Source organism: Erythrolamprus reginae, chromosome 8 (genome assembly GCF_031021105.1).
Source record: "Erythrolamprus reginae isolate rEryReg1 chromosome 8, rEryReg1.hap1, whole genome shotgun sequence".
Taxonomy (NCBI): domain Eukaryota; kingdom Metazoa; phylum Chordata; class Lepidosauria; order Squamata; family Dipsadidae; genus Erythrolamprus; species Erythrolamprus reginae.
The window spans coordinates 28,505,026-28,532,300 of NC_091957.1; the positions used below are offsets into that span (position 1 = coordinate 28,505,026).

A 27,275-nucleotide genomic window follows, 5' to 3' on the forward strand; every position below is an offset into this window, starting at 1 on the left:
TGAGTTCTGCCACCTGTTCACTGGATCCGTGTCCCTCTTGGTTGGTTTCGGCCAGTCGAGAGGTGACACGGAGCTGGGCCCAGGAGATTACCAACGCTTCCTTGGGGAGGGGAGTTTTTCCAACACTCTATAAAGAAGCGCTCGTGCGCCCCCTCCTCAAGAAGCCCTCCCTGGACCCAGCCGTACTCAACAACTACCGTCCAGTCTCCAACCTTCCCTTCATGGGGAAGGTTGTCGAGAAGGTGGTGGCACTCCAGCTCCAGCGGTCCTTGGAAGAAGCCGATTATCTAGGTCCCCAGCAGTCGGGTTTCAGGCCCGGTTACAGCATGGAAACTGCTTTGGTCGCGTTGATGGATGATCTCTGGCGGGCCCGGGACAGGGGCTTGTCCTCTGTCCTGGTGCTTCTTGACCTCTCAGCGGCTTTCGATACCATCGACCATGGTATCCTTCTGCGCCGGCTGGAGGGGTTGGGAGTGGGAGGCACTGTTCTCCAGTGGTTCTTCTCCTACCTCTCCGGTCGGTCGCAGTCGGTGTTAGTGGGGGGTCAGAGGTCGACCTCTAGGTTTCTCCCTTGTGGGGTGCCTCAGGGGTCGGTCCTCTCCCCCCTGCTATTTAACATCTACATGAAACCGCTGGGTGAGATCATCCAAGGGCATGGGGTGAGGTATCATCAATACGCCGATGATATCCAGCTTTACATCTCCACTCCATGTCCAGTCAACGAAGCAGCGGAAGTGATGTGCCGGTGCCTGGAGGCTGTTGGGGCCTGGATGGGTGTCAACAAACTCAAACTCAATCCAGACAAGACGGAGTGGCTGTGGGTCTTGCCTCCCAAGGACAATTCCATCTGTCCGTCCATTACCCTGGGGGGAGAAACATTGACCCCCTCAGAGAGGGTTCGCAACTTGGGCGTCCTCCTCGATCCACAGCTTACATTAGAGAAACATCTTTCAGCTGTGGCGAGGGGGGCGTTCGCCCAGGTTCGCCTGGTGCATCAGTTGCGACCCTATTTGGACCGGGAGTCACTGCTCACAGTCACTCATGCCCTCATCACCTCGAGGCTCGACTACTGTAACGCTCTCTACATGGGGCTACCTTTGAAAAGTGTTCGGAAACTTCAGATCGTGCAGAATGCAGCTGCGAGAGCAATCATGGGCTTTCCCAAATATGCCCATGTCACACCAACACTCCGCAGTCTGCATTGGTTGCCGATCAGTTTCCGGTCACAATTCAAAGTGTTGGTTATGACCTATAAAGCCCTTCATGGCACCGGACCAGATTATCTCAGGAACCGCCTTCTGCTGCACGAATCCCAGCGGCCAGTTAGGTCCCACAGAGTGGGTCTTCTCCGGGTCCCGTCAACGAAACAATGCCACTTGGCGGGGCCCAGGAGAAGAGCCTTCTCTGTGGCGGCCCCGGCCCTCTGGAACCAACTCCCCCCAGAGATTAGAACTGCCCCTACCCTCCTTGCCTTTCGTAAGCTACTCAAAACCCACCTCTGCCGCCAGGCATGGGGGAATTAAGACTTCTTCTCCCCCTATGCTGATACAACTGTATGTATGGTATTTTTGTACGTATGCTGGTTTTATATATTAAGGGGTCTTAAGTTAGTTTTTTAGTATTGGATTTTTTACTGTACATTGTTCATGACTGTTGTTAGCCGCCCCGAGTTTTCGGAGAGGGGCGGCATATAAATCCAATAAATGAAAATGAATGAAATGAAAATGAAGTTCGGGTTTGGCTTTCGGGTTCAGGACGCTGGGAAGCTCCCCGGCTGTTTCAAAAAGCGACAGCCAGGCGGCAGGGCTTCTCGACGGCCTCCTGAACCCAAACATTTGCCGAACTTCCGGGTTCGGCATTCGGGAGGCCGCCAAGAAGCCCCGCCGCACGGCTGTCACCTTTTGAAACAGCCAGGGGGCTTCTCGGCAGCCTCCCGAATGCCAAACCCGGAAGTTCGGGTTTGGCGTTCGGGTTCAGGAGGCCACCGGGAAGCCCCCCGGCTGTTTCAAAAGGTGACAGCTGGGCGGCGGGGCTTCTCCATGGCCACCCGAACCCGAACTTTTGCCGAACTTCCGGGTTTGGCGTTCGGGAGGCCGCCGAGAAGCCCCGCCGCCCGGCTGTCACCTTTTGAAACAGACGGGGGGCTTCTAAGCAGCCTCCCGAACGCCGAACCTGGAAGTTCGGGTTTGGCGTTCGGGTTCAGGAGGACGCTGGGAAGCCCCCCGGCTGTTTCAAAAAGCGACAGCTGGGCAGCGGGGGGCGGGTTCGTAAGACGGAAAACGTTCGTAAGAAGAGGCAAAAAATATCCGAACCCCGGGTTCATATCTTGGGTTGTTCGTATGGCAAGGGGTTCGTATCATGAGTTACCACTGTACCTGGGAATAAATAATTATATATACCTGGGGTTGTCAAGATTGAGTAATCAACATGGCTCAACAATATTCAATCCCATCCAAAAAATTATACATTAAAACTTCTGTTGCATATTTATTCATTAGCTTTGTTTGGATCATTATGGGATAGTCAGGAAGTACAGTGGTATCTTGGTTCTCGAACGCCTCGGTTTTTGTACATTTCGGATACCGAACAAAATTTTCAGCAAAAATTTGCTTTGGTATTCGAAAAAAAATTCAGATACCGAATAGCCACAGAAAATTTTGTTTATTATCTGAAAGGGCCGATGTCTATGCCTCCTGCATGTTACATCCCCTCTCTGCAACATGGGTTGGGGGCTGAGTCCAATGAGTCCCAGGGCGACTTGGCAAAGCAGCTGCCACAAGATCTGAGGGGACGGGGTGAGACGGAATGGGAGTCGGAATCCGACATGCCCATTCTGGCTGCCCGTTTAAAAGCCTCCCAGTCTCTATAGTCTAACCGCTCCAAGCTGCAGGAAGGGTGAGGGTGGCTGCAATACCGGCAGTTTCAGGGGGCTCCTTTCCTCAGTGCTTCATTTTGTTATCTGCAGGCAGCTGCACCAACTTTCTCCTTCCTGCTGGCAGTAGCTTTTGTGGCTAAAGAGAACAGTGATGTTACTTGGAATTCTTTCCTCTGTCAATTTACCTTGAACACCTGAGCACACAACTAAGTCTCTGTTGCCATGCAAGTCAGGTATCTCTTGCTCCACTAGCAGCTGCAGCGGAGAGGTAGTAGTTAACAATCTGGAAGAGGCAGCGGCTTCCCTTCGAGGAGCAGCAGCGCCGGGAACATCACGTAATGAAGGGAAACCTATCGAGCGGCGGCAACTGCTGAGATGGCTCCGGCGGCTTCCCTTCATCACGTGGCGTTCCCGGCACAGCTGCTCCTCGAAGGGAAGCCGCTGCCTCTTCCAGCTTGGAACGATTAGATTAAAGAGACTGGGAGGCTGTTAAGCGGGCGCCCAGAATAAAATCGGAGGAGCTCTACTGCTCCAAGCTGTAGGAAGGGTGGGGGTGGCTGCAATACCGGCAGCTTCAGGGGGTTTCTTTCCTCAGTGCTTCGTCTTGTTACCTGTAGGCAGCTGCACCAACTTTCTCCTTCCCCGCGGCAGCGGGAAGTCACGTAATGAAGGGAAGCCTCTCGAGGGGCGGCAGCTGCTGAGATGGCTCCGGCAGCTACCCTTCATCATGTGACGTTCCCGGCGCTGCTGCTCCTCGAAGGGAAGCTGTCGCCGCTGCTGCTGCCGGGAAGGAGAAAGTTGGTGCAGCTGTCTACAGGTAACAAGATGAAGCACTGAGGAAAGGAACCCCCCGAAGATGCCAGTATTGCAGCCACCCTCACCCTTCCTACAGCTTGGAGCGGTTAGACTGTAGAGCTCCTCAGATTTTTATCCCATAGGAAATAACAGGGGCTGGGAACCAATTAAATCTATTTCCATTATTTCCTATGGGTTAAATTAATTCGGTACTCGACCAAATCGGTTCTCGACCACACTTCTGGAACGAATTGTGGTCGAGAACCGAGGTACCACTGTATTTAATATTGGTTTCTGAATTAGGAATTATAAACGACCCAAAGCATATCTTCTGAATGTTTGTAATTTCCACAGCTCCAATACTATCTTATAAAAATCCTAGCACAGAGTATGTTAGTTTTCCATTCGGCAGTTTTACTGTCCAAATACGCCATGTGCTTAATATAAAGATTATGAATCTTGCATAAGGTTCCTGAGTAAGCAAATGCTACCCAATGCAGAACATTGTCAGTGTCAGATGCAAAAAGACTACATGTAAATTTGCAATTAAACTAATTTGTTACTCATGCCTGTGCACAGGTACAGTATCTACTCAATTAACGTTTAGCACTATTTTGGCATTAATAAAAGTTAAAGGAAATTAAAGGAGGTTGGATTTAATTCATTTGAGGCTAGAGATTCTAGATTGATTCCTTTTGTAACTCCCCCAATGTGTTCTGTCACCCTTCTCTACATAACCTTGGAAAATCAGACATTAAAGTTGGGGGTGGATGGAGGGATTATCTCTACCATATAAAGATAAACCTATCAACCCTGAATAACTTACCATTCCATACACAGGCACTTGAGGTGTATTTACTGGGTAAGTCACTGGAGCAGGTACCTTTGATGGAAGAATAAAAATAATCTGCATGTAACATTTGATTATTGTCTTTTTTGAAAACTCCAAACAAGCTATTGAAAAGACATGTTTTAATGTGTGGTTGAAGGAAAAAATTGGATCATAGCACCGAAATAGAGAAAGAGATAAGGCCAAGGCTCACTCATTTAATAGCAAATTACAGTTTACAGTTCTGCAAGTTGAAAATATCAAAAAGTGTCTAGGGTGTTTTATGGTAGAACAAAAGCAATAGTTTTGCTAAATCAATCAGCCCTTTGCATTCTGCACACTGCAAATACGTAGAGACTTTTCTTCTGGAAGTATCTTAGCCGCTAAACGGAAACTTCACATTTTAAAAGTAAAAATTAAGAAACATGGATACATTCATACATATGTATTTAAATTGAAAGTTTAAATAAAAATTTAAATTTTAAGTTTAAAATAAAATTTTTATAAAAATAAAAATATAAGTGCATACCATCTGTGGAGCAGCAGGTACAGGAACAGTGTTCCACGTGGTTGAGGTGCTTGTTTTTGCTTGCCAGTTGTTACCCCCAGTAAGTTTCTTCTCTGCAGGCTGATTCCACTGCATATCAGATCTAAAGAAAATTGTACAACAAAACGGTTTTATTCAGTAACCTATCAAGGCATCTACCATATTCTCATCATTACAATTTCAAAAATCTCTGTACAAATGCTAGCATTCCTCAGATTCATGGATTTGATTTTTATTCCATCTTTATAATTCAAGATGCCAAACATATCTAATACCTCTTCTTTCTCCACAAGGCCATGCAAGTTGGGTTAGGTTGAAAGAACAGAACTGGTCCAAAGTCATCCAGGAAGCTTTCATGCCTAAGCATGGACTATAACTCAGTCAATCAAATCTTTACTACAGACATAGACTAGCATAAGAAGAGTTGAAATACAAGCAATGTTTTTATAATAATGTTTCAGCTTTTAAACATAATTGCATATTATTATTAGCGTATTATTTTTGTATACTATTTTTTGCATACTACAGTGATACCTCGTCTTACGAACTTAATTGGTCTTGGGAGGAGGTTCATAAGGCGAAAAGTTTGTAAGACGAAACAATGTTTCCAATAGGAAACAATGGAAAACCGATTAATGCGTGCAAGCCGGGGGCGGGGGATCGCAAAAACAGTGCTCTGCTGGGCGCCACCGCCCGCCTGTCACTTTCTCAAACAGCTAGGCGCTTCTCAGCGTTCTCCCAAATGCCGAACCCAAAAGTTCAGCAAAAATTCAGGTTCGGATTTCAGGTGAACGCCAAGAAGTGCCGCCAGCCGGCTGTCACCTTCGTAGAAGAGCCGTGGAGCTGTCGGCTGGTCGGGAGGCTCAAACGGAGGAAGGGAATCCCAATAGGAGTCCACGTTTCGGCCGGCCAGGATGGACGTCTCCGTGATGTCAAAGCTCTGCCCCTGGAATTCCCTATTGAGATTCCCTACCTCCATTTGAGCCTCTTGACCTGCCGACAGCTCCACGGCTCTTCTGCGAAGGTGACAGCCGGGCGGCAGCGCTTCTCGACGTTCTCCCGAACCCGAACTTTTGCCGAATTTCCGGGTTCGACGTTCGCGGCGGCGGGTTCGTAGGGCGAAAAAAGTTTGTAAGAAGAGGGGGGGAAATTCCGAACCCCGGGTTTGTATCTCGAAAAGTTCGTATCATGAGGTATTACTGTATTTGCATATAGTTTTTAAAATTATTTATATTGTATCCTTCTTAAGTTGCCCTATGACTATAAAACAGATTTAATTAATTGATTGGACTAGAATTCATTCTCCTGGTTAAATTAGCAACTTAACCACTATCCCAAACTTTAGATTTTTAAAAAATAGGAATAAAAGTGGTGCCGGTTTGTTTTAACACACATTTTGTTGGGAAAGGAGCTGGATGGAGGGCTTTTGGTATCATTTAATTTACCTCAGAGCCTATTTTATCACTATGCATCAACTTGTTGCCCTGGACCAAGAGGAAAATAAATAAATAAAGGTCACTCAAAATTTATCCAACCCCATATTAATTCCTAGACTTCTTTTCATCATATACTCATGCCTCAAACTGCTTACTTTTGCAAGCCAGGCAAAATAGGGAGCCTAAAATTTATTATGGACTTCAGAGATCCAGTTGTTGCTCATAATCAGCTCAACCACCTAGACATCTTGGAGATGGGCATGGTTGCCAGCTTCTGTCTTTTTGATGACCAAGTTCTATGTGGAACAAGCCTCAGAAGATATATTAAATGTTTAGGAAGTTTGTCTTCTCCCATTATGGTTATGAATCATTACATTTAGTTTGCTATTTACATACAAATTGTTTATGTTAGAAAAACCACCACATTCTGAATACCTGTACATACAGCATAATGTATAATGTCTATACAGCAAACTGACTGGGTGGGGGGGAGGGATTGCTAAAGAAAAACATCCATTAAACATAAAATGGATTAAGCACATGAGCAGAAATAGGTAGCGCATGGACAGATAGTTTTCTGCTGCATTTGAAGTTTGCTAAATGGAAAAGCATTACACTCAGGCTTGCATGCATTTTCCCCCTCAAGATTAAAAGGGATTGGTTGAATACCCTCAAAATTCACAAACTTTTCATTTTCACTGTTCCAATAATGCTATTCAAGTGGGTAATTTTCGGATTATGAGATCTTTTTGAGTAACTAGAACGGAAACTTGCTAGCAAGCAGATGACTATGTGCTTTTAACTGGCAGTAAATTTTAACTGGCGGTAAATGTTGAGTATCTTCATTTAGGCATTACTATTGTCTACTAACATGAAACGTTACAATATCTATTTCAACATAATGTAGCAATCTTCTTCAACTGCTGATTTCCTATAATTATTCTGCTCAGTGATCTAATTGTGGAAAACTAGATTAAAAATATCAACTTAAATTTAAGAACTGCTTATCAATATGCAAGCAACTATTTTGAGATAAAAGTATGTATGTGTTCTCACTTTTTGGGTGGTGTCCCGCCAAATCCAAGATCTGCAAGAAAATAATTTAATTTTAAAAAATGAGGATTCCTTTATATAAAAAATATGGAATCACATTTTTTAAAAAGCTTTGTACTTACTTCCTACTAGATTAGCAAGTGATGAGTCAAGGTCATTGGCCAAAATCCTCCCACTTTGTTGCCCAATTACATTTCCTCTCTGATTTTGTGCAGCTACTGTTGGTTGTAATACATCATCTGAAAATTAAGCGTAATTCATTAAGAACTAAGTCATGCACAGGCAATTTTATCTTGGCCTCCTAAAATTGTTTTCTTTTTACAGTACAAGAAAGGCCACCAGCCAGAAAAATAAATAAAATAAAGTTAAATACCATTTTGTGTTAAGTCTAAAGCTAGTTTATGGCTTACAAAGGCAGGGTATGACAACCTGATTTAAAAGGCTAATAATAGCGACTTGACTTTTTTTCTCTGACATGAAATGGCTACGTGAAAGCAGACAAAATTCATTCACAACTCATCTTAACACCCATGATAAGAATATATTAGCAGAGCTTTTAAATTCCAGAACAGTCCTGTAAGCTATTAAATGGTATTTACATTTTTACAAAAAGGAATCACTATCCAGATACAAGTCTGAGATATTAGTAGTCAAGAGAGAAATTGTTTAGATATTATAAACCTCTCCTCTTAAGCAATAAATGGTGGATGGATGCCAAGTTTAGCTCTTGCTGATGAGCATGTGACTTTTCCAGCAAGGCTTTTTAATAAATTATCTTATTTAGAGAAGCATAAAGCTAAAAACTAAGCTAAGCTTTAAGAAAAGACACGAGAAAAAAAAGAGCTTTACCTGCTACAGTTCCAAAATCATTTATGGTCGATTTTCCACCAAATACAGCATCAAAGTCCACATTGATTGTTGAAGAGGTGGTTTTCTGTAATGCGGAATGAAGAGGGTAGCCTAGCAAAACATTGGTCAGATTGAGAGAATTAAACAGACTTGCAGCCTAAAAGAACAACAAAAACTATTACAGGGACCCCAAAACCAGAGGAGAAAATGAAGGAGCTTGACTATTAAACTCATTTTGGTAGACAGGCAGACTGCAAAGGATGAATCGAAGCAGAATGTAGAAGAAAATGAAAGGCAAACACAATGTATTTTACTATGATCTAAAATTACTGTATTTTTCTCTTTTCTCCCCATCCCCTCTAAAAGAGGCTGAAAATTTGGATGTGTCTTATACACGGTGTGTTCCGAAAGTAATGCATTTTTTAAAAGTAATTTATTGAACAGATTTGCCCAAACAGTTACAATTCTTCAAAGTACTTTCCTTGGGCCTGTACACATTTTTTCCAGCGACGCTGCCATGACCGGTACGTACCCTGGAAGGCATCTTCGGGGACCTCTCGCAAGGTCTTTGTCACAGCTGATTGGATCTCTTCTATGGACAAAAAATGGTTTCCCTTCAGGGCTGCCTTAATCCGAGGGAACAAAAAGAAGTCTGCTGGGGCGATGTCAGGACTATGGGGGGGGGGCAGCTTTGGCACCTGGTGTTTGGCCAGGAACTTGCGGGCCTGTAGCGCAGGGGTCGACAAAGTTGTTCAGAATCTAGGAGCCAGCCAAAAAATTTAGGAGCCAGAATTTTTTTTAAGCAAACTTGGTTTTTAATTTAACAAAAAAAACATTACAAACGTTATAAACAACATTTTACTTTTAAAGATAATAAATATTATATTTTGATATTTTAGATTTTAGGCAACATTCTAGTGTTTTTCACTTTGCGTTTTGTGGCCATGAACATGCCTTGTGATTTTAGAGCTGAAGTACCAGTGGTCCACAGCCTTGGCAGGATCAAACGCCTTCACAGATGGCCCATTCATGGTGATCATAAACAAGTCACTTAAACTTTCTTCTTGCATCCTTGATCTGAATTTATTTTTGACCATGTTCATCAAACTAAATCCTCTTTCACAACATGAGGTTGAGACAGGGAGCACCGCTACAATCGACAACAGGTTTCCCAGAACTGGAAATCTCTCGGTGTTGGAGAGTGCCAAATCCAGAAGCTCACACAGTTTCTTTCCTTTTCCAAGGACCTTAAACTCATACCACTCATTGAGGAGTGAGTGAATGCATTGGTCATCACTTTCAGGTGGAAATAGCTGTTTACGAAAATGATGAGCCAATGCAGTAATCTCAACCACACCGTAGTCTTGCAATGTTGTTCCTGCTGGCCAGGCAAAGGTGTCAAACACTGCGGTGGATCTTTCAATATTTATATCACTTAGAAATCGCACTGTCAAGTATTTAACTGCATGATTAATTAAATTAGCTTTTTCCTGCTGAATTGATGCAGCTACAGTGTTGCTCAGTCCATGTAGCTGTACATTTTGAAACAGTCCTTGAAGAGATGTTCCTGAGACAAATCTGGCCTCATGTTGTTTTGGTGCATCTCTAAGTGAATTGATTGTTGAAATTGTGCTTTTCACATGCAACTCAATTGTGCTTAAAAAAAGCTCTTCCCTTTGAAATATAAGTGACAAGTTTTTAAGAATTTCCAGATAGTCCAGTAGAAAATGGAGCATGTGAACAAATTTAAAATCTGTGAGCTTTCTCAGTAAACCATGGGCAGCTGCAGAGGCACTGTCTTTTTCCGCAGCCACACTTTCTAGGTGGATTGTCACGCATTTCCAGTCTTTGACAAGTGCAGACAGAGCACCGACTTTGCTTGCTACCCATCTGACATTATGCAAGTATTGGAATTTCAGAATTGTAAGCTGCAGGTTTTCTGCTACTTGCTTCAGCTGTCGCATTCTCTTAGGTGAGTATTGATAAAATTGGTAGAGTTTCTTTAAAATAGAGTCAAGGTCATCAATTAATTTAGCTTGTTTTACTGAACTTAATACACTTAAGTTCAATCGGTGTGCAACACAGTGAATGCCAATTAAATGACTGATGTTTTGGCGTATTTTCTGCACCAAGCCATTTTCGGTCCCAATCATGCTGGCAGCACCATCTGTACCAATGGCAATCAAGTGACTTGAAGAAAGCCAGCCTACAAGACCAAGTGTTCTAAGTTCTTCTGTGAGCGCTTCTAAATATCCATCTGCAGTAGCCATTTCAAGAGGAGAAACAGAAAGAAATACTTCTTTGACCCTGTTGTCCTTGATGTACCTGACATACAGAATCAGTTGTTCAACCCCTGCTTTGTCAGTTGAGCCATCTAGCATCAAGCTGACATATTTTGCCTCTTTGAGCTCACTGATTAGGTTTTTCCTGATTATTTCTGCAATATGGGAAATTAATTCTTTGCATCTTTTATCGTTTGCATATTCCTGTCGCACAGCACTCCCTAATTTCTCCGTCAACTCTAGCAACCCTTCAAAATCTGTGAAAGGTCTGTTGTTTTTGGCAATATAATAGGCCACATTAAATAGAATGGTCATATGTTTAAACATGTCTTCATCCATTTTCCTTATACAAGCAGCCAATGGAGTAGCTTCTGGAGCCAACGCTGCATGTGTAGCCTCCACACAATTTAGATGCTGGAGAGACTTTGCGTGCTTTTTGAAGGTTTCAAGTTTAAAGGGTCCTGAAAATCCTTTTACGATCCTAGATGCTTGGTCAGCAATGCCAGGGAAGGAAGCACAAATCTCGCATATAGCTATACCAGTTGTATGGTCAAATTTAAGCCATGCGAGTTCTTTACACCACTCTTGCCTAAATCTCCTGGGTCCAGCAGTTTGACAACGGCTTGTTGATGGGGACTCCTCTGCTGGTGGGTCTTCTCTTGTTTCTTCAGTTACCTGTTGCCCGGCACTTTCTACCTGTTGCACTGCGCTTTCAAGAGTGGTCTTTGTAAAGAACTGTGTCATTTTCAGTTGCTTTTCATTTTCTGGTATTCTCTCTGTTGCTCTGCGCTTCATTTTTTTCCTGAACCCAGAAAAGAAAAAAAAATGTGCACTTTGCTCTGCTATGCCAATTATAACTTACACATGAACTCTTTACCCTTCTTTGTCCCAGTGGACGAGGCAGTACTCCGGCTTCGTTCTCCTGGCGGCACCCGACTTTGTTCTTCCAGCAGCACTCCGCAGTCCGCCATATAGTACTGGTAATGGGATACACTGCCATATAGTAACCATATAATTACAGCATATACTGTGTATATACTGCTATACCCTACTTACAAAAAGATTTAGCAATGTAGGAAACTCCATTCAGTGGTGGTCCAGCACAGTGATTTTCAACCTTTTTTGAGCCGCGGCACACTTTTTACATTTACAAAATCCTGGGGCACACCACCAACCAAAATGACAGAAAAAGACAGTAAATATTATTTATTTATTTATTTATTCAATTTTTATGCCCCCTTCTCCTTAGACTCAGGGCGGCTTACAACATGTTAGAAATAGCACTTTTTAACAGAGCCAGCATATTGCCCCCACAATCTGGGTCCTCAATTTACCCACCTCGGAAGGATGGAAGGCTGAGTCAACCTGGAGCTGGGGATGAGATTTTAACTGCTGACCTTCAGATCTACAGTATTTCTACATGTATTTATACATAGAACATACAATCCCATGTAACATCCCCTTATAAATACAGTCAATCATCAATCATCCCTCCTCAAATTTATACTACTGTCTCATTTCTGTCCCGTCCCCCCTTATATGTCTGTGTGTACTCAAACCATTTCCAAAACCAGGTGAGGGCTGGGGTTTTATTCTCTTTTATTCTTTTCAAAAACAGGTGAGGGCTGGGGGTTTTTTCTTATTACTATTTGGGTGCTTTTTACCATATGCTTCAAGAATCACCTCTCTCTCTCTTTTGTTTCTCCTCTCATTCTCTGCCTCAATCATTTTCTCATTTCTCCTCCCCTTTTTGTTCCCATTTCTCTCTCTCTCTTCTTTCCTCTTCCTATCTGTCTCTCTTGCTTTCTTTTTTTCTCTCTCTCTCTCTTGCTTTCTTTCAGTATCTCTTGCTATCTCTCTTTTTCTCTCTTACTTTTCTTCTCTCGTGCTTTTTCTTGTTCTTTCTCTCTCTCTGTTGCTCTCTCTCATTCTCTTATTTTCTCTCTCTCTCTCTCTTTTCTTTCTCTCTCTCTGTTGCTCTCTCTCATTCTCTTATTTTCTCTCTCTCTCTCTTTTCTTTCTCTCTCTCTTAGTCTCTCTATCTCTTGTTCTCTTATTTTCTTTCTCTCTCTTGTTCTTTCTCTCGCTCTCATGCTTTCTCTCTCTTGTTCTTTCTCACTCTCTCTCTCTCTGTTGCTCTCTCTCTTTCTCTCTCTTCCTTTCTTCTCTGTGGAGGCCAGCGAAGGTTTCCCTTAGTTTGAATGTTCCGAGCAAGCAGCCCCTTTACTGACAGCCCGGGATGGCACTGTGAGAGGGGTGGGCGTTCCCACAGCGCTTGGAGCGGCTAGCGGCCGGATCGCCAGCGCCGCTGCAGCCACCGCTGTGGAAGAAGCCGCACCCCAAAAAATCCGGAGAGAAGGAAGGATCGGGCGGGGGGGGGGGCTCCTGCAAGTGGAAGCCTCAGCCCTGGAGCCCCCTTGCGCCCATGGCTTCTCGTCGATGTCTCTGCCTGCCCGATCCGGAGTGCTAATAGCGGCGGCGGGGAGGGCCCCCCCCCCCGCTATTCCCGCCACCGCCACCGCTATTAGCACTCCGGATCGGGCAGGCAGAGACATCGACGAGAAGCCATGGGCGCAAGGGGGCTCCAGGGCTGAGGCTTCCACTTGCAGGAGCCCCCCCCGCTATTCCCGCCGCCGCCGCCGCTATTAGCACTCCCGCGGGCGAGGGGGCTCCAGGGCTGAGGCTTCCACTTGCAGGAGGCCCCCCCCCGCTATTCCCGCCGCCGCCGCCGCTATTAGCACTCCCGCGGGCGAGGGGGCTCCAGGGCTGAGGCTTCCACTTGCAGGAGGCCCCCCCCCGCTATTCCCGCCGCCGCCGCCGCTATTAGCACTCCCGCGGGCGAGGGGGCTCCAGGGCTGAGGCTTCCACTTGCAGGAGCCCCCCCCCCGCTATTCCCGCCGCCGCCATTAGCACTCCCGATGCCACAAGTGAAAGCCTCAGCCGCTACTATTGCCATCCCGCCGAGTCCCAAGCTCACCTGCTGCAAAGAAGGAAGGCACGAAGAAGAAAGGCGCGAAAATGAAGGTGTGAAGAAGCAAGCCGGGACACTCAACTTCCGGTTTGGAAGCGGAACTTTGCGGCACAAACGCTGTTCTAGGCGCCAGACAACATTTTCTAGGCGCCACTGGCGACCAGGTGCCTGGGTTTGTCGATCCCTGCTGTAGCGCATTGTGGCAAGGTAGCGGAGATGACTTTTCTCATCCTGATGACCCTTTTTCGGAGTCTTTCCAGCACATCCACGTAGTAGGCAGCATTAACTGTCTGTCCTTGAGGAACAAAGTCCTTATGGACCACTTCTTTACTGTCAAAAAAGACAATGAGCATTGTTTTCACTTTTGATTTGCTCATTCTTGCCTTTTGGGGCTTTGACTGGTCGGCATGCCACTCAGAGCTTTGACGTTTTGTTTCTGGGTCCTATTCAAAAAGGTTTCATCACCAGTGATGACCTTGTCCAAATAATCAGGTTCAATTTCTATACCTTGCAAAAGTTCACTTGAAATTTCCGCTCGGTTGGTCTTTTCGTGACACGGTTGGCGTGCAGAGGTTTACTTTAACTGACATCCTGCCACTTCCATAGCTTGGAGAGCACTGAGACCGGTTTCGCGGCAAAGCTTAGCGTCCCCCCCACCTACTTCAAGTGCTTCAGTCCCACTCCGAACAATAGGAGCAGCGTGGGAAATTCAATTGTATTACTTTTGGATCGCACCCTGTAATCCAAATTTAGCTTTTACCAATCTTTTTTTCATCTAACAAAGTGAAGCAATCTTCTATTTGATCTTCCCTTTGCCTGAATTTTTCACATCTTCTCCCCTCCACAATCAGCTGGGCTTCTGGGCTCTAGCAGTTTTTTTCCAGCCCTAGCACTAATGAAGATGAAGGATCTTCCTGTGCTTTGCTAGCAAAGAGATCTTCCCTTTGCCTGATTTTCCCATTGTTTCTCTCTCTAAAAAGAGAGAGAAGTGTTTTAGAAACTGTTTTTATCCCCAACAAGGGGATAAAAAACAAGCATGTGCGCTCAAAACCAGCAAACTAATGTGTTGAAGTTGACCAGAATAAGGACTAGCCAAATGAAAAAGGGTAGTCAGATGATTTTTTCTTTATTTTCCTCCCTAAATACAGTGGTACCTCGGTTCTCGACCACAATCTGTTCCAGAAGTGTGGTCGAGAACCGATTTGGTCGAGAACCGAATTAATTTATCCCATAGGAAATAATGGAAATGGATTTAATTGGTTCCCAGCCCATTGACTTGCTGGGAACCAATTAAATCTACAGTATTTCCTCTATTTCCTATGGGATAAAGATCTGAGGGGACGAGGTGAAAGGGAATGGGAGTCGGAATCCCGACACGCCCCTCCTGGCCACCCTCTTAACAGCCTCCTAGTCTCTATCTTGTAACTGCTCCAAGCTGCAGGAAGGGTAGGGCTGGCTGCAATACCGGCAGCTTCGGGGGGCTCCTTTCCTCAGCGGTTAGTTCGTTACCTCCAGGCACCTGCACCAACTTTTTCTTTCCCGGTGGCTGCGGCTCCGGCGGCTTCCCTTCATCACGTGATGTTCCTGACGTTGCTGCTGCTCCTCGAAGGGAAGTCGCCGGAGCCGCCGCCGGGAAAGAAAAAATTGGTGCAGCTGCCTGGAAGTAACGAACTGAACCGCTGAGGAAAAGAGCCCCCCAAAGCTGCCGGTATTGCAGCAAGCCCTACCCTTCCTGCAGCTTGGAGCAGTTACAAGGTAGAGACTGGGAGGCTGTTACGAGGGCAGCCAGGAGGGGCGTGTCGGGATTCCGACTCCCATTCCCTCTCACCTCGTCCCCTCAGATCTTACATTTCGAATAGTAAACAAAATTTTCTGTTCAGTGTCCGAATTTTTGTTCGGATACTGAAGCAAATTTTTGCAGAAAATTTTGTTCGGTATCTGAAATGTACGAAAACCAAGGCGTTCAAGAACCGAGGTACCACTGTACTAAGGTGTGTCTTATACTCTGATGTGTCTTATACTCCAAAAATTACGGTACATCAAATAGAAAACATGCACTTTTCACAGAATTATGCCAGTTGCAGTCCAAATGAAAATCACTGTTATTATTCATTAAATTAAATGTAAATGGCAATACAGTGGTACCTCAAGATACGAACCCCTTGTCTTACGAACAACTCGTGATACGAACCCGGGGTTCAGAAAAATTTTGCCCCTTCTTACGAACTTTTTTCGAGTTACGAACCGGTGTTCGGAGACTGCTGGGAAGCCGCGCGGCTGTTTTAAAAGGTGACAGCCGGGCGGCGGGGCTTCCCAGAAGCCTCCCGAACGCCGGTTCGTAACTCGAACAAAGTTCGTAAGAAGAAGCAAAATTTTTCTGAACCCCGGGTTCGGTTCGGGAGGTTGCTGGGAAGCCTCCTGAACCCCTGGGTTCGGGGGGGTGCTGGGAAGCCCCCCAGGCCGGCTGCAACCTTTTAAAACAGCCGCGCCGCTTCCCAGCTGTCTCCTGAAGCCGAACGCTAAAGCCGAACTTCCGCGTTCGGCTTCGGGAGATAGCTGGGAAGCGGCGCGGCTGTTTTAAAAGGTCGCAGCTGGCCTGGGGGGCTTCCCAGCACCCCCCCGAACCCAGAACCCGGGTTCGGGGGGGTGCTGGGAAGCACCCCAGGCCGGCTGTCACCTTTTAAAACAGCCGCGCGACTTCCCAGCAGTCGCCGAAAGCCGTTTTTTTGCGGGGGTTTTTTTGGTTGCACGGATTAATTGACTTTACATTGTTTCCTATGGGAAACAATGTTTCGTCTTACGAACCTTTTGTCTTACGAACCTCCTCCTTGCACAAATTAAGTTCGTATCATGAGGTATTACTGTATATTGAGACGAAACTTAAGCAGAGACTGAATTTCAACTGATGCACATGTATAAGAACCAGAATTACAATTTCTATTGGTAGGAAGAATTAGAGAATATTTGTTTTACCACTAAATAGTTCCACTTTTTGTTTGGAGCCAAAGGTGGAGCTGACAAAAGGAGTTGTACTTTTTACAGCTTCTTCAACTGGTTTCATATCAAAGACATCCAGATGGGGTGGAGACCCAACACAACCATTTGTAGATGAGAAATGTCCTTTTGGGTGACAGCATTAGATAACAAGAAAGGGAAAGGAGAAAAAGCAGAAGACAAGTAGTATTCAGGAAAGAAAGCATAGTCACTGTCTGCAGAGTTCACAGATGTCAGACATTTTTTCCCAAATGGATGCCCTCCAGATATATTCCAAAATGCTAGTTGACTTTCTTGGAGTTGCAAACTAATAGATCTGGAAATTACCAGACTAGAAAAGGATAATACAGAAAAGCAAAGTTGTAAGTGGATTGTTCTTTTTTTAAAGAAAGATCTGATTTCAACGGACTTAAATTGGTTTGCAACTCACAACAAAATTCTTAGATCATTTATCATTTAGGCTTCTAACATAAGCTAGCTGATTTGGGAGCCATCAACTTCATAAAATTTTTATTTTTTTATTAAATGTTTATGCTGCTCATCTCTCTTACAAAGTGACTCTGGACAGCCACTTTCCTCAAAGTGTTTGATCATTTTATTATGGTGCCAAGATTGAATTTGATTCTTGTAATTCTCTTGCTCGGTTTTAAGCAATGGAAGATGTGGAAGATTATGGAAAATTATGCAGTAGAGAAACTATCACATCTTTATCGGGACTATTACTTTTATGGATCTGGAGAATCAGGGTGAAGTATCTGAGTACTGAATTAAAGAAAAAGAGAGAGTGTGGCAGGAAGAAAGGAAACCCTGTGTGGCACTTAATTATAAGTACATTTTACCCACCAGCCTCTTGAAAATCTGGAATGCCAAGAGTTCAGTTCACATGTCAGGCTAAGCCTCAAAACATGGTTTATGTATCACAATGGCTAAGTTCATACATGGCGCTAAGTCAAGCAATCACATTATGGTTTAGTCTGATATGTAAAGTAGTCCAAATTTGCCACAGAATATGTGATGCCAGGAGAGGAGGGTGGGGTGGAGGTTGAAAATATTATCTGCACTTTGCACTTAAAGCAATTCAGACTGGCAATCAGAAATTCAACTCTTCTGGAGAATACCCACTTGAATTTGCTTCTGCATAGGCAACTAAGAAATGGCAATATACAGTGGTACCTCGGTTCTTGAATGCCTTGGTTTTCGTACATTTCGGATACCGAACAAAATTTTCGGCAAAAATTTGCTTTGGTATCCGAACATAAATTCAGATACCGAACAGCCACAGAAAATTTTGTTTATTATCCAAAATGGCCGATGTCTATGCCTCCTGCATGTTACACCCCCTCTCTGCAACATGGGGTGGGGGCTGAGTCCAATGAGTCCCAGGGCGACTTGGAAAACCAGCTGCCACAAAATCTGAGGGGACGGGGTGAGACGGAGTGGGAGTCGGAATCCGACATGCCCATTCTGGCCACCCGCTGAACAGCCTCCCAGTCTCTTTAGTCTAACCGTTCCAAGCTGCAGGAAGGGTGTGGGCGGCTACAATACTGGCAGCTTTGGGGGGGTCTTTCCTCAGTGCTTCGTCTTGTTACCTGCAGGCAGCTGCACCAACTTTCTCTTTCCCGGCGGCAGTGGCGGCGATGGCTTCCCTTCGAGAAGCAGCAGCGCCAGGAACGTCACATGATGAAGGGAAGCCGCCGGAGCCATCTCAGCAGTTGCCACCGCTCCAGAGGTTCCCTTCATTATGTGACGTTCCCGACGCTGCTGCTACTCGAAGGGAAGCCGCCGCCGCTGCCACCGGGAAGGAGAAAGTTGGTGCAGCTGCCTACAGGTAACAAGACGAAGCACTGAGGAAAGGAACCCCCCGAAGCTGCCGGTATTGCAGCCACCCCCACCCTTCCTACAGGTTGGAGCGGTAGAGCTCCTCAGATTTTTATCCCATAGGAAATAAAGAAAATAGATTTAATTGGTTCCCAGCGAATCAACAGGGGCTGGGAACCAATTAAATCCATTTCCATTATTTCCTATGGGATAAATTAAATCGGTTCTCGACCACACTTCTGGAACGAATTGTGGTCAAGAACCAAGATACCACTGTACATAGAAATAGGTACATGAACCCTTTTTAGCAATATCGGAATGCTAGTAACACAAAGCATTCAAATAATAATGTACTGAATTATTCAATGTACAGTACATCCAATCTTTTTTCTGGGAGCTCAAGACAGCATCCCTTAATTCTGCCCAACGGTAATCCTTTGGGGTAGATTAGGTTGAGTGGAAATGACTGGTCCAAAATCACCTGTTAGCTCAAATAGGGACCTCAACCAGAATCTCCCAGTTCAAATGTATAATTTTAAACTAATCCACACTAGCATTATTTAATTAAAATTAAATATCAATAGAAATATTTCTTAGACTAAAACCCATTCTCTCAATTAGATCCAATTATGCTTCAAATTCTGAAGAACATACTTCTTAGTCTGCTCAACTGAAATCGAGCCATCCAGAAAGAAATCAGAGTATCACAAAATAGTCATCGTGTGTAAAAAGTTCAAGCAAGAAATCCAATGAAGTTCATTTGATATATTCTGTGCAGAAGCAGCTCTCTTCCAGATTGTGAACTACTACCTCTCCGCTGCAGCTGCTAGTGGAAGCAAGAGATACCTGACTTGCATGACAACAGAAACTTAGTTGTGTGCTCAGGTGTTCAAGGTAAATTGACAGAGGAAAGAATTCCAAGTAACATCACTGTTCTCTTTAGCCACAAAAGCTACTTACCTCCCCAGGCACTGCTTGCTGACGTTGCTATGGCTGGAGTACTTTGTACCGTAGGAACAAATGCAGGTTGAAGATCGAAGAGATCAGTAGAAAGGTTGGGCATGCTGAAAGTTTCAAGAAGAATACCAGTTACGCAAAAAATCATACATTATCTGTGCATCTGAGGGAGCTTCATGACTGAAACTTCAATCATCCAGAACATTGGAAACTGAATGAGAAACCTAATAAGCATCTTAAGCTCCACAACAGAAGCTTTGTTTACTGAATATTTCGCTTTATTTACTGAAATACAAAATTTAAATCTTAGGAAGAATTCATTCTCAAGATCCATTATGCACTTGGGATAGATTTAATAGGTATTTTCTCATTGAAGTGAGGGGTTCATTTGTAAATCTTCACAGAAATCTATCCATGACAAGGAGTGAAGTTCAGTCTTCCCCACCCCACCCGCATTTTTAGGTCATGTTGTATCTTGTCCAAGACACCCGAAAGAGGGAGAAATCTAATATGCAGCTGTAAAATGAATCATGTCTATGACTGTCATGGCGTCATTAACTCCTGCATAGTTTTAGTCCTCCTCGCTGATCGGAGTGTCCGGCACAAGCACTATGGAAGCCTCAATTGCACCCGAGAGGGGATGAAATGGAGTGTTGCTGAGCAACAGAGGGAGTAGAATGATGCTTCAGGCCCAGCCACATAAACAGCATCTCATATCTCTGGAGCATCCCTTCTAGATGCCAGCAGAATCTCATGGATGACAACAGATACTCCCACCTTATCACGACTACAGCTGATGCCAAATCCAAAATCTACAAGAAAGAACTTCCCTGTTCTCCTATACACAGGTTTGAGTGATGCAAGCCAAGACTCCCCATCACTCACAACTTATTTATTTGTTTGTTTGTTTGTTTGTTTGTTTATTTGTTTATTTGTTTGTCTGTTTATTTATTTTGTGCTATTTTATATACCGTTCAACTCCAGAAGAACACTGGGTAGCTCACAATAATTACAATTTTTAAAAAAACAGTATAAAACACAACACAGTAAAAACAGCAAACAGCATAAAAATACCTGAAAAACTATGCATACACTCAATCACTCCTAGTCGCAGACCTGCCGGAAAAGCCAGGTTTTAATGACTTTCCAGAAGACCAGTAAGGTGGAGATAGTACAGACCCCTGAAGGCAGTTGATTCTACAGGGTCGGAGGCGCCAGAGAGAAGGCCCTTTCCCATGGCCCTGCCTACTGACATTACTTGGCGGATAGGACCTGGAGAAGGCCAGCCCTGTGGATCCTTATTGGTCATTGAGAGGTACAAGGCAGAGGGTGGTCCCGTGAGGAGTCTTCATGAAATGAAATCAATGTCACTCAGTAAGAGAGACATAGCATTCCACCACTGCACCGAAAACCCCAGAGTCCAGATATTTGACATTTTGGTGCCCTGGGGATGAAGACTGAGAGCTGGAAGGAGGGACAGGAAAAGAAAATGAAATGTTCTGCCACTGACTGGCCCCTCCCCTTCTCAGTCTCCAGAAACCCCCACTAATGCAAAACAAAACAAAGAAGCAGATCATGAATATTCACCCTCCTATTAATTTTCTGGTGGCTTTGCCGTGACTAGACTCTAAGCCCATGCCTACCTATTGGTAGTTGGGGCAGGGGCTGCAAAGAGGTCAACAGCAGGATTGGTGTTCACACTCTTTCCTGATAAAGTGCTTGGAGAAGCAGAAGTAGAAGTAGAATTGGAAACTACAGAAATCTCTCTCAATCGCTGTTCCTACAAAAAAGAAAAAAGAGATGACAGTAGATGCTGCATTAGCCTTCTCGCACAAAAAAGGTTGAATGCACCAGAAGTGAAACTTCATTATCTTGCGGAAATTAACCCACATCCCTGTCTTGTGACAGGACTATCTGGCAAAATACGAAAAGGGATTGCTCAACTTTTTCCACAGAAAGCAATTTACATGATTTATGGTTTTTACAAGCTGATGACCTAGCCAAATCGCTTTTCAATGGAAAAGAGTCAAGCATTTATGTGATTCTCCCCTCACTGAGTTCAATGGAATGCATACATGTTTAGCCTATGTTAAACATAACATGTTTGAAGCTGTGTTAAAGACTTCAGCAACTCTCCCAAATCTTTATTAATGTAGGATTGGGGTGTGTGCTGGTGTTTCCATTCAGAAAAAATGGCAGAAGCAAGAAAGTGGTCATTATCTCGGCGAACCTTGATCTTGGGTTTAAAATTAAGGATGTTTTTCTTAGGGATGTAGGAGAGATTACTACTGCAAGTTCTCAGAGTCAGGTGGCATGTAAATTTAATAAGTGGCAGCAGCAACCAAAGCAGCTTTTACATGTCACAGGGATGGCGCAGAGGTTAAATTGCAACACCGTAAGCTTACTCTGCTCATAGCCTGGAGTTTGATCCAGATGGGGCTCAAGGTTGACTCAGCCTTCCATCCTTCTGAGGTCAGTAAAATGAGGATCCAGATTTTGGGGGCAATGTGCTGACATTTTAAACCAGAGGTCTTCAAACTTGGCATAGGTGGCTGGAGAATTCTAGGAGTTGAAGTCCACAAATCTTAAAGTTGCCAAGTTGTGGACCCCTGTTTTAAACCACCCAGAGAGTGTTGTAAAGCCTTAGTTACTTACTTATTTATTGGGCTGCTATGCCGCCCTTCTCCATAGACTCAGGGCGGCTTACATAAAGATAAATACAAAATACAAAAATAAAGCCATGGATTGGTATAATACAAGTCTACATGTTATTGGCTATTATGTCTCCCAACTCAGGAGTTAGTACCTTCAGAGCCTGCAGTCTAGCTTGCTCCTCCTCCAGAGCCTGCTGTTTCTCTCTTTCATCCATTTTACTGAATGACATTCCTGTGTTGGCCAGGGTGGAAACGGCACTGGAGAGAGTACTTGCTCTGAATTTTAGAGAAAATACACAGACACAAAAGCTCAGAGCTGGAACAATCAGCCTAGAGAAGAACCAGACTATTTTCTTGGGAAACCAATTGGCAGCCAATGCAGTATTAGTGTAATCCATCCCCTGAAGAACAGGCAGGACTACAATTAATCCACCAGCTGTCTTCACAATGAAGGAAACAAGAGATTTCATTGAAGTAAGAAAACACAGGTCTAGAGAAGAGATAGAAAAGTGCTAGTAGACATTGGCCAATGATCCAAGATGACAAGTAGTAACCAATTGCAAGCCTCAGGCAATTACCTGCTGGCAGCTGAAACTTCCTTGGTCTTCTTTCCTTCCAAAGAAGCCAGATGTTGCTCCAGGGCTTCAAGCAGACTGCTGGGAGCCTAAAGTTAAAAATCTATATATTGGATTCTAAAATTCATTGCATGTTAAACTTGCATTTTCTGTCCTGAATGCTACAGAGTTAAATTCTACTCTAAACATCACTGCAAAATATTATAAAGAATGGAGTAATGGGACGGGAAGCTGCATTTCTAGTATATATTCCAAGTTAGCCACTTTTCTTGCTTACACCTGACAGAGAGAGAAAATATGGTCTTCTGTATAACAGAATGCAAAAAATTACTAAGAACACAGAAGCTGTAACAAACCATAGGTCAGGCTATAGGTCATCTAGCCAAAAATCATTTATTCTGAAAGGCAGTAGCTTTCCAAAATGCCAAGGGTTTTCCCACACCACAGAGCCAGATCAGCAAGGTGTTACAATCAGAATCTTCTATAAGATTATTGTAGACTATTCTTCTCAATCTAGGGAAGTTTTGATAATTTATGTTGTCTTCTAGATCAGGGCTCCCCAAACCTGGCAGCTTTAAGACTTGTGGCCTTCAACTCCCAGAATTCTCCAGCCAGGATAGGTGTTGAAGTCCACTAGTCTTAAAGCTGCCAAGTTTGAGGACCCCTGGTTTAGACTAGATTTTTCAGCAATTTAGTGTCACTTCCGGTTTTGTGAGTTTCAAACACAAAGTATTGGATAAACCAGGGCTGTCAAACGTGTGACCCATGGGCCAGATGCATCCCATACTGGCGAAGGGAAAAAAAGTCACAATATGTCATGTGACGCTGCTGTGACGATGCAAGTTGAAACCCATGGGATAAACAATCTATTCTATTTTGTATTTACTGAACTTATTTCTATATATTTCAAAGCAATCTAAAGGCAATTTATCCAATAAAGTGTTCCCAAAGTTAATATTTTTATTTTCCTTACCCGCATAATTTAAACAGGACTCTATGAAGGTGTTAAATATACCTGTTTCTCTTTTTTATCAGGTTAAACTCATATATCACAAACCCATGGTAAATGTCCACTGGGGAGATAGAGTACTGTAATTTTTAAAAACACTGTTTTCACTGAATATTGTGCTAGCAAACGTTTTCAGAAAGGAGCCATCTAGAGACACGACTTCCCTCTCCCAAATAAAAAGCACCAAATTGCTGACAGGGCAATCTGCAGATAATGCCGGCCAAATGATTCTTGGATAAACTGCACAACAAAGTAATAAAAAAGAGCTAAATAGCAACTGTGCAAATAGGAAGGAAGAGGGGTAAGATGGGATGGGTGGTACAGGCAAAGAGGCAGAAAAAAACTAAAGCACTGTGTCAGCATAGTGACAGATGGACTCGCATGATAGGAATCTACAGAAGCAATTGATGGAACTGTGTAACTACTACTGCATCTGAATAATCAAAAGCTAGAAGCTGGCTAGTAAGAATTTCTCACTGTCTATAGCAAGGGTCTCCAAACTTGGCAACTTTAGCACTTGTGGACTTCAAACTCCCAGAATTCCCTAGCCAGCATGGGAGTTGAAGTCCACAAGTCTTAAAGTTGCCAAATTTGGAGATCCCCAATCTATAGAATCACTCTGTTGTGCTAATTATGTACAACCTTTCACACAAGCATCTAATGCTATCTTAGACACAATTAGATTGCTGGCTCATCTGTCTAGCCCTGTTTTATCACACTGAAAGACAGTGCCCTTCAAAATGTAAAGTTAAGATCTTCTCTTGCCCACTTACCATATTATTCAGACTATAAAACACACCAAGATTTCAAATAATTAAGCAAGAACTTTTTGTTCTCTCCAGGCCCCAGGAGCACTGGGCAAGCCTCCCAAATCTTCTGTGTGCCTGGTTTGGGGCATGCAGAGGGTTTGAGAAGCCTGCATTTTTCACCTATTCTTTCGCAAAAATAGAAGTATTTTTGCCTTCACACACACAGCCCCAGGTGCACTCGGCAGTCCTCCAAATCCTCTGTACACCCAATTTTTGGCAAAAATTAGACGTGAGGGCGGGGCTTCAGGAGGCCAAAAATGGCTGTATTCAACATATCCACCCTGTTTTCTTTTGGGGGGGGGGAGTGTGTCTTATACTCCAAAAATATGGTAATACTATCTTGAAAACAGGACATTTGGGGCACTGAATCTTAACATATTCTCCAAGTAGAGATAGAGTTGTTATTATACTTTTAGTCACTTAGATTTATGAGACTACCCAACTCAACACTGGCTCTGAGCATTGTACAGATTTATAAAAATAGATATCCCACCCAGAACCAAGAGATTTTCAGAGATTGTTTAAAGCAGAGTTAGGGCTAGGACGGAGGAGAAGGAAGCAAACAGAATAAATTAAATGCTTCCGGTTCCGGTGGGGGAGCAGAGAGGAGGGCGGGGCTGCAGCTCCGCCGGACTATGGCTTTAACATCTGAAATTTGGTAAGTTTTTTGACCCGAGTCAGCAAAAATCTCTAAATCTTTGGGGGGGGTTAAATGTTGCTGCCTCTGAAGACCCCCGAGTTTGCAAACCTCTGCGGTGTTCGGAGCTGTTTTTTGCCCTGAAGTGCGGAATGCTGGAAGGAAGATCAGCTGGGAGGCGAAAGATGGCGGCCGCTAGCTGTCATTAAGAATCCTGACGGGACCAGGAGCTGGCTGGGGCTCATTGGAGCCAGAGACTGAAGGCTGAGCCGGGCGGATTTGGAGGACGACTGCCCCTTCCTTTCCTCCCTGACGGACCCAGGAGTTGAGCACGATATGTCTTCGGAGAGGGGCGGCATACAAATCGAATAAATAATAATAATAATAATAATAATGGTGGGAGCGCTCGGCGTTGGAGGGGCCATCGGGTGGAGGGCTATTATTATGGGGGAAGTAGGGCGACCGGTTTGGTGTAGGAAGCCGGAGGAGCGTGGTGGAGGCCAGTGAGTTGTGGCATGGCTTCGGAACAAGAAGGAGGTTATCCCTTCGGAGGCGGGAGCCAAGGAGAACATTGTGGAGGCTGCTGGCCTGGGCCGAGGTTTGCAGCGACTGAATGGTGGCGATACGGCTGTGCGGTGTTGCGGAAGGATTGGAGGACTGGAGCTGTTATCCGACCACCACAGAGACATGGGGAAGAGGCTAGGCGGAACATCGAGAGCCGAGCGTTACTGCTGAGTCAGAGGGGCCGAGATTGGTGGCTGAAACATAGAGGGCTAAAAAGCCTGCCTCAGAGACTTTGGAGGACAGAACCCATATACCAGGAGAACCCAGAGAAAGACCTGATGGTGACAGCCTGTGGCAGGGGCTGTCACCACAAACCTGAAGAAAAACACACTAGGACTTTTTTCCTGAACATCTTTTCCCCTGAACATCCCTACCCCCTAAAAATCTCCCCCCCCCAAAAAACCCTCACCTTTTAGAACTGAGGTTGCATTGCTGACCTGATGGACAATTGATCTTTAATCACTTCCTATATTTCTAAGCATTTTAAGCATTTTAGAACTTGCACTTTATAATCTTTTTTCTATTTATATTATATTGCATATTGTGATATTTTTATTAGTGTTTTTATGACTATTAATTATTCTATTAATTTAATCCACTTTTAACTATTGGGGGTTTCTTAACTAATGGATGATTGGGATGTATGTAACATCGGGCATGAGACGAATGATTGGTATGATTGGGAGGGTTGGGGTGGGTGGGGTCACGGTATGGATGAGATGATTGGTAACAGTATGAATGATAGATTTGGCCCACCTGACGCTCGAGAGGCGGGAGGGGAAGGGGCATCAATCTCTGGGGTGGCAGAGGGTCGGAATATCCCGGTACTGCTGGGGAGAGGCAGATATGGCGGGGGCCACGGAGTTAGCCGTTCCAGGGGAATGAGGGACCGTTGCTTAATAACGATACCTTGTTCTGGCTCCGTGAGCCCAACCTTGGAAACTGGTGATGAGTGTAATTCTGGCCCTGGGCTCAGGTTGCTGCTGCTCAATGCCAGGTCGGTGGTAAATAAAGCTCTCCTCATCCGGGATTTGATCCTGGATGAGGAGGCCGACCTGGCATGTATTACTGAAACCTGGCTGGGCCCGGAGGGAGGAGTTCCTCTCTCTGAAATCTGCCCAGCCGGGTTTCAGATATGGCATCAACCTCGACCCCAGGGAAGGGGGGGGAGGAGTGGCTATTGTAGCCAGGGAGAGTTTTTGTCTACGTAGACTCATTGCTCCAGAGATTGCGGGTTGCGAGTCTCTCTTGATGAAGTTGGACTTAGGGGTTCAGGTGGGCTTATTTCTCACGTATCTGCCTCCCAGCTGCGTGTCAAAAGCCCTGCCTGTGCTACTTGAGGAGGTAGCCGGGCTGGCGGTGGAGTTCCCCAGACTTATTGTCTTGGGGGACTTCAACCTGCCGTCACTCGGCGAAACCTCTGGGTTGGCACAGGAGTTCATGGCCACCATGACAGCCATGGACCTGACTCAAGTAGTTCAGGGTCCGACTCACGAGGGAGGACACGCACCTGACATGGTATTCCTCTCCGAGCAACTGAGTAATGGTCTGAGACTAAGGGGCTTAGAAGCACTGCCTTTGTCATGGTCAGACCATTTTCTACTACGGCTTGACTTCCTGA

At 44.6% G+C, this 27,275-nt stretch overlaps 1 protein-coding gene across 2 annotated transcripts in view; it reads right to left on the bottom strand.

Annotated features, from left to right (window-relative positions):
• LOC139171305 (phosphatidylinositol-binding clathrin assembly protein-like) overlaps positions 1-27,275 on the bottom strand; it is a 102,915-nt gene that overhangs the window by 12,366 nt on the left and 63,274 nt on the right. Inside the window, exons 9-18 of one of the 2 annotated variants that reach the window (XM_070759410.1) lie at positions 22,639-22,724; positions 22,213-22,336; positions 21,050-21,186; positions 19,410-19,513; positions 16,611-16,757; positions 8,385-8,495; positions 7,658-7,774; positions 7,539-7,569; positions 5,029-5,149; positions 4,497-4,553 (exon numbers count right to left, since the gene is read on the bottom strand). In XM_070759410.1, coding sequence (XP_070615511.1) covers positions 4,497-4,553; positions 5,029-5,149; positions 7,539-7,569; positions 7,658-7,774; positions 8,385-8,495; positions 16,611-16,757; positions 19,410-19,513; positions 21,050-21,186; positions 22,213-22,336; positions 22,639-22,724 — 1,035 coding nt within the window. The remainder of the gene's footprint in view (positions 1-4,496; positions 4,554-5,028; positions 5,150-7,538; positions 7,570-7,657; positions 7,775-8,384; positions 8,496-16,610; positions 16,758-19,409; positions 19,514-21,049; positions 21,187-22,212; positions 22,337-22,638; positions 22,725-27,275) is intronic. The other variant, XM_070759411.1, reaches the window with a different exon arrangement.